The 7,940-nt window shown below is 37.3% G+C and overlaps 1 protein-coding gene across 1 annotated transcript; it reads left to right on the top strand.

Moving 5' to 3' along the window:
• The first annotated feature begins 418 nt into the window (after window positions 1–418).
• LOC107553129 (mitoferrin-1-like) lies at window positions 419–7,931 on the top strand. Its single transcript, XM_016235248.1, has 4 exons — window positions 419–424; window positions 2,930–3,158; window positions 5,729–5,785; window positions 7,087–7,931. Exons 1-4 carry the CDS (start codon window positions 419–421, stop codon window positions 7,632–7,634), a joined length of 840 nt encoding a protein of 279 aa, XP_016090734.1. The 3' UTR covers window positions 7,635–7,931.
• Window positions 7,932–7,940: the final 9 nt, after the last annotated feature.

Raw genomic sequence — 7,940 nt, 5'->3', positions numbered from 1 at the left:
AATTGTTCCAAACTTTTGACTGGTAGTGTATAACTAAATTAGCTAAAGTATTTAAATTAATTATATGTCAAAAATCTAGTAGTCGGTATTGATAACACTAAAAGTACACGATACTTGATACCACGGGAAAACAATAACAATAATACTTAAATATTAACTCCTTTATTTAACATTATTAAAACACAACATTAGTGGCACTTGGCCTTCAAATAACACGCACACACGCACCTATACTCTCAATGCAAGCATTAGTTTAAATTCACTGACATACTGGCAGGCTGAAAATATTTTTTAAAACCGTTATCATAAACAACAATTATTTAAACCAATAGCCAATAATGTTATATGTATGTAGGCTAAATAAACTGCAGTTTCAGTGGCAGGTGAAAGTTGACAGCTGGTTTAAACATTGGGCCTGATGGCGGTAACAGAGTATTACCAGTAATCGGTGCGGAACGGATGGGCTGGTGTGAGTCACTCCTCATGGCTGATGGGTGGGCCAGGGCAGAGGTCGTAATCTCACACATCCAGAAGGGTGTGAATGTGCAAGAGTGTCTTTTGCATTTGGGACGGGACGTTTTGAAATTGATTAACAGGCCGTTATTCACACACACACACGTGAGTACAACACACACTCAAATTCCTGTCATGACTGTCACCTCTCCTCTGTGATAGTTACTTGATAGTAAACCGTTCAGTTTGTTAAGTGCTCATATAATGTCAGTGGTGCAAATTTAGATTTCAACAAGGCTAGTCCACCTTCCTGCTAAACTAAAGCAAACGAACTTACCATGGCTGTTTGCTCCGCTTGTTTCCTACATATCTGTGCTAGTTTTATGTTTCTCATATCAGTCTGCATGTATTTCATGTTCATGTGAATAATACGTGGAAAACGTTCAATACGTCAGTCATTATTGCAAGATAAACCCCTTAAGAGCATTACAGTTTACGTTACGTAAAGTACGTTCATTTATTACATGACCAACGAAGGTATACATGAATAATCACCAAGCGCTGCATTTTGACTCGATTTATCTCGATTATTGTATTTTCATAATCGTTGGAGGCCAAAATCGAGATCGAAACTGTTTTTCGATTAATTGCACAGCCCTAGTTTATGGTCACCAAATGTTTTTTTTCTAAGGTAAATGTGACGTTAAGTCATATGGTTTACAAGCTGTTATGATGTCTTTGCGCGCAGGAAACACTGATTGAGTGATTACATGAGACAGGATACGGATTGTAAAGTTGTACTCTTTCTTTTAACTTGCCTTCAGATGTTTAGTCATGTTTATTTTGTGCTGTAACTGGTATTAATGTGGAGGAGATGATCAGTTGACGTGTGCATTGTGCTGCTACGTCTGTTGAACTGAGGCGCTACAGCGATCTGTCACTCCAGATTAAACAGTGCCAAAACGGCATTTATTGTTTAAATACTGCAAAACAATGGACAGAATTTGAAATCTGAGACTTTGTTTCATATTAAAAGTACCAAAGCACAATGCTTATTGCGCTATATTGGATGGGATATGTTCCGTCCTTCAATGTTCCGTCCATTAACTGAAAACAGGTTAGACTAATTGATTCTTGGAATTTAAGAATTGATATCGTTCCATAAAAATGAGAATCGATTAATATCGAGATATCGATATTTTTTACCCAGCCCTAGTTGTTATAATGAAGCATGAGTTGAGATTACAGAACAGTTAAATCAGTTTAACTCAGTCCACCCTGATGAATGTTTTCAGGGATATCTCTCTTGTTATTCCAGGATATTCAAGCTGTTGCTGTTTGATGACAGGGATGTTATAATGAAAGTTTTGGCCAATAACATACCTGGGTGTTTGTTTAGTTCTCTAGTTAGAGAAGAGCTAATTAAACCCTTGTGATTCGCTGTAATAGTATCTTGTTCAAAGTAAGCTGTAACCGGTCACACCAGCCTGTCTAGTGTTTAGGTTTAAGAGGTAGAATTAGAAGGATAATGGGACAAAGAATGGAAAAGAAAAATGATTGAAAAAATAAGTATTTTGGTTTGGTTTAAACTTGTTTTACATGGACTATGTAGACATACTTCAATGATTTTTTTCACTCTATCATCTTACATCATATGCATGTTGCAGTCTAGATCTCCTTCTGTTATAAAACACTCTAAAATGCTGTAATGGTTAGATATTGCAGATGTATAGAGAAAAATGTTCCAACAAGCTATACTGTATGAGTTCTTTTCAGTGAATCGTTTGGAATTGTTCCCAAATGTTCAGAATAACTATTAGACAATTAGTCTGAATCAGAGTGATTTTTAAAACATTTAGTAATATTCATATGTGGTCAAAAAGTCTGGGAAGCCAGTATAAAAGTATACTTCCTCCAGAAGTATTGGCAGCAAAAAACTGGTTGGTTTTGTTGCTCAGATGTCTCTTCATGTCTGAGTGGGCGGTTTTCGGGCAGAATAAGCTTCAGTTTGTGGATCAGGCTTTATTCTGATAGTTTGGCTCCTGTGCCCCTCAGTCTGTGTATGTTATGAGGATTCTTGCCAAATCATTCACATTAAACAAAACATGTTTTTATAATTGAGCCGAAATGTTGGGTAAGCAGACAGATTGACTGCTTCTATCTATGTCTACATATTGATGGTATTTCCTTCCCTTTTGTGTTAACAATTTAACCATCCTTTTTGTTTCTGTCAGAAAATATCTATTTTTAGGGTCTCTGTAATTATATCTTTTTTTGGTGGAATTGAATAAAACATTATGACATCAGAAACTGTTTGAGGTGAAACTGCCTACACAATGGCAGAACTGATTTTCATGATTTGGTCTTGTTCCTAAACTTTGTTTGTAAATGTTTTTCTGTAAGTTTAGTTTTGCATATCAAGTGTTGTTCTTTTTATGGTTTATAGGCTTATATGCTGCTATCTTTCTGTCCGCAGACACGTATGCAGAGTTTACAGCCGGACCCAATGGCTCAGTACCGCAGTGTGTACGGTGCACTGAAGAGGATTGTGCGGACAGAGGGCCTCCTTCGACCCTTGAGGGGCCTCAATATTACTGTGCTGGGGGCCGGTCCCGCACACGCACTCTATTTCGCCTGCTACGAGCGGATCAAGCGCAGCCTTAGTGACGTCATACAGCACGGAGGCAACAGTCACATTGCTAACGGTAGGAGAAGGGATTATTCTGTGAGGTCTTAAAGGGATAGATCACCCAAAATTGAAAACTTGCTGTTAATTTACTCACCCTCAGGCCATCTAAGATAGACTTTTTCTTGAGTAGAACAGTATAGAATATTTTTAAACCGATTTTTAAACTGAAACCGTGGTAATTGGTGATTCATAAAATGCAATCAGCAGCTTCCGGCGCTTACAAAATATCAGGCAATGCAAAATGAATATCCCTGGCTCCTGACTAAATATAGAGGTCTTATGAAGCGAAACAATCGGTCTGTGCAAGAAGCTGATCATTATTTACAATGTTATTAACTGTAGGCTAATTCATAGCCTCAGGCAAACAGGAAAGCTGATTCTTTTCTGCGAACTGGTTCTTTCAGACAGTTTGCTTTTGGTTCAAATAACTAATTCACCAGTTTGATATGTAATAACGCAATGGCATCAGATATATGCAGGGCTCAAATTTAGGGGGGTTGCGGGGGGATGGCATCCCCCTGGTTGAAAAAAATGACAAAAAGCATCCCCTCTGTAAAGCCACCATCCCCCCTAACCATCCCCTTTGGATTAATAATGTGTATTATGTAAAACTTATCATGCAAATGAAATGTTAAAATTCTCTATGTATGATAATTCACGAACTAAATAACGGCGATTGGCCAATCAGAAAAGGGTACTGTAACAAGCTGCGCACAAATATGGAGTTTATAATATGACAAAACTAATTGAATTTGTATTGTGTAAATTTGAATTTTTGACAAGTGTCATTTAATAAAACTGAATATTATGTGGCGTTTAACACAGTTCTGAATTGGATTTTTTTACTTTATTTTTTGAATATTAAACATTTGAAATGTAACACAACTGAATGTTTTTATGGCGGAGTTTTATAGACATGTATTTTCAAAAAGCTATTTTTTTGTTCTGAAATCTTAGACGGCAAATATCCAGTTTTTATATCCACGGCAAAAATACAGCTTCAAGTTTTCAAGATGAAGAGGAAATTCGGAACATCAAATTCAACATTCTAAAATTCCATGCGCAGAAATTCAAATCATACAGAAAGTAGGTCAGAGATAATCCACAGCATGCTGAGAATGCTAACCTAACATATAAGTATATAAACCATAAATGTTTAAGAATCACTTAGGCTACCTCTGGGGGATTCATGATCAGGTAGATCTTGAAACGCACGCTTACGCCAGAAAACTACTAATTGGCCAAAATGCTTCATTTGACTTTTCGAAGATCATCTGCTCTTTTACCTCTGACCTACTTTCTATACGATCTGAATTTCTACGTATTGAATTTGATGTTCCAAATTTCCTCTTCATCTTGAAAACTTGAAGCTGTATTTTTAAAAAGCAAATGCATGGATAGAATACATCTCTTTAAAACTCTGCCATATAAACATTCAGTTGTGTTAAATTTCAAATGTTTAATATTCAAAACATAAAGTCAAAAATCCAATTCAGAACTATGTTAAATGCCACATAATATTCAGTTTTATTAAATGGCACTTGTCAATAATTCAAATTTACACAATACAAATTCAATTCGTTTTGTCATATTATAAGCTCCATACACAAGCAGAAGCAAGCTTTCGTCATTTTTCGCACAAAATGGTTCAAGCGCAACTTTTGAAGTTCTTTAAAAAGAAGACAACTGAAGGTATGATTTTTCCTTGATTAGAATTTAAAGACATACCCCTGAAATTTACTGTGCTGTATGTGTGACTGTGAGGGATTGAGAGATGATAGGAGAGCTGATATTATCCAGTCATCAACTTTGCAAAAACCAAACAAAAACATGTCTTGAGAGTCCAAAAGCATTCACTGCGAGATCAAGCCTGTTAGAATGCCCTTATAATTCAAGCAATGAAAGAAAAAATACCCATGTATGAGTTCTTATGTTTTTATATTCATTGCACAAGCCACTTTTTCTAAATATCAGCACATGTGTGCCAGCACAGTTCCTTGAATGAATCGGTTTTTGAACGAATCGAGTGAGCCAGTGATTCAACGGCTCATTCAGATGGACTCACTTGTTTAGTTTCTAATTGAATCAGTGGTCTTGAATGAATCGTTTGATTTGAATGATTCAATAAATAATTGATTAAAACAGAGACTTGCTGCCACCTACTGGCAATATTATTATCATCATTATCCATGACGGGCCTAAACCAGCCAAGGTGGCAGCCCAAAAACACATTCAGCATGCAAAATATTGTTTAATTATCAATATTGACCAAAATTCCTCAATTTCAGGCCCCAGAAGGGAAAAAAGCTTATAAATAATAGTTCATTTAATAAGGATAATTTTTCATTAAATAAAAACCTTTTTTAAAAATTAGACAAATTTTGTAATTATTATGTAAAATTAGTTACCCTCCCCCCTGTCCATTGTACCGTCGTTTTGAGGAAAAGGAATGGAAAGTGGAGCGCCCCTTTGTTGTACATTGTAAATGTAGCATATGAGCATATGAGTTTCTGTTCTGTTTTTTTTCAACATGTTGTGACTTGATATGGGTGATGTACATAATTTTTCTTCTCTTTTCCACTTCAGGTGTGGCGGGAAGTGTTGCCACTGTCCTCCACGATGCTATCATGAACCCAGCAGAAGGTAATCTTCCACAGTCAATAATGAACCTTATATTTTAATACTGTTATAAGTACACTGTAAAGTGGTTTGTTTTGGGGTCTTCAAGATAGCTGTAGCAGAATACGCCCAAGAAATTCCACATTTCATCAACAATAATTGTACATTTTATCCAGGGATTCATCTTTTAGTTAGCCGATTTACTTTTTTTAATGATTTATTTAAATAAGACTTTCAACATCTCACAAACCTCCTGCATTTCCTTCATTAAGCCCTGTTTGGAAACCCTGGTCTAGACAATAGAAACAAAAATATGTCATTAAAATCAAGTTAGTTGTTATTATTATTATTATTATAATTATCATTATTGTATAATATGTCATTAATAATACAGTTAATATGCATTTTTAATGAGCATGAAAAAACTCAATTGTAGTAAATTGACAGTTGGCTGAAATGACTGTGTGGTCTTTGTGAAGATTTTTTTTTTTTTTATAACGATGTGTTTCTTTCTTTAATGGCTGATGTCAGCATAATACTAGTAGATATGATGCAAACATTATTGCTTGATTAAAATAACTTACAAGTATTTGAAAACACAAAATGTGCATCCTTTGTCAAGGCTGTCTGGGCCACTTTTGCTAACCAGCCAATCAGACGCTGATATTGGCCAATGCAGAAAGTATCACAATATAGTGCTGCAGTGATGATGTATTTTTGTAGGCCAGCTCAGAAGTTAGAGTCACCCTGCTTCCCTCAACAAAAATCCAATAGGAATTTCACTGGATTCTTGGATTATTGCAGAAAATAAGCTCCATGACCAACAAATATTCTCACATTGTGATAATATTCACAAATGAACACATTTACTGATGTATTTCATGTCGTAGAATAAAACATGAACATATCTTGAGCTTGTGTCAAACAAACACCTTATTTTAGGCATTTAAACGAAAAGTCCACTCAAAAAACCCAACCGGAGGTGCTAAAATGCAGATTTGGGAAAGAAATCAATCAAATCTGTATGTGTGTGAAAGTATTCAGATGTAACCATCTTTGAAATTGTTACAATTTTTGTAAGTAACTAATTTAATTACACGTTTTTTTCCCCAGTAACTGTAACTGATTACAGTTACATTTATTTTGCAATTAAATTACGTAATTCCGTTACATGTAACTAGTTACTCCCCAACACTGATTATTAATCATGAAAATCATGGTTCATAAGGCTTGGCATAGAATCACCTATTTGCATTCGCCAGAGAGTGATAAGTACAGTGAATGTTATAATTTTCACACAAAATCTTTTTCACTCTCTCTCTCAGTGGTGAAGCAGAGGATGCAGATGTATAACTCCCCATACCGCAGCCTGTATGACTGCGTCCTGACGGTCAGTCGCAAGGAAGGCCTGGCCGCCTTCTACCGCAGCTACAGCACTCAGCTGACCATGAACATCCCCTTCCAGGCCGTCCACTTCATCACTTACGAATTCATGCAGGAACATTTTAACCCCCAGCGCCAGTACCGGCCCGAGACACACATCCTGTCCGGAGCGGCGGCCGGAGCCGTGTCCGCTGCCATAACCACTCCATTAGACGTGTGCAAGACGCTGCTAAACACGCAGGAGAACGTGGTGCTCAGCTCCGCGCACGTTAGCGGACATCTCTCCGGCATGGTGAACGCACTCAGGACAGTGTACCGATTGGGCGGCGTGCCGGCCTTCTTTAAAGGCATCAGAGCGCGGGTGATTTATCAGATGCCATCTACGGCCATCGCCTGGTCCGTGTATGAGTTCTTCAAATACTTTCTGACCCAACAGAAACCACACATCCAGGAGCTGAGGAGAGACGCTCACAAGGCCAGCCCTACATGAGGCCCGCCAGCACTGAATCCGTTCAGCCCATCCAAAGAGTGCGCGTGAGGATCAACGGACAACGGACAACGGAAGACGCCTTCGGCTCGAAAGGGAATGTAGATGCTCATTTCTTATGCAGTAGACACTCCAGCAGCTTCTGTGCTTGATGCTAATGTATTAATTTATTGGAAGAGTTTAATGTTGTTACAAGAATGTATGGATGCTGCACACTACAGAACGTTTCTTGTAAACATGACGGAAACAGGAAGGTAAAGCTGTGTCGATGTTTTGTTTGTATTCTCACTTACATATTTATGATTGAGC

Source organism: Sinocyclocheilus grahami, unplaced genomic scaffold, assembly GCF_001515645.1.
Source record: "Sinocyclocheilus grahami isolate Dianchi unplaced genomic scaffold, SAMN03320097.WGS_v1.1 scaffold465.1, whole genome shotgun sequence".
In the NCBI taxonomy this organism is placed as follows: domain Eukaryota; kingdom Metazoa; phylum Chordata; class Actinopteri; order Cypriniformes; family Cyprinidae; genus Sinocyclocheilus; species Sinocyclocheilus grahami.
Note: the sequence above shows the minus strand (reverse complement) of the source record. Positions and strands in the feature narration are given on the sequence as shown.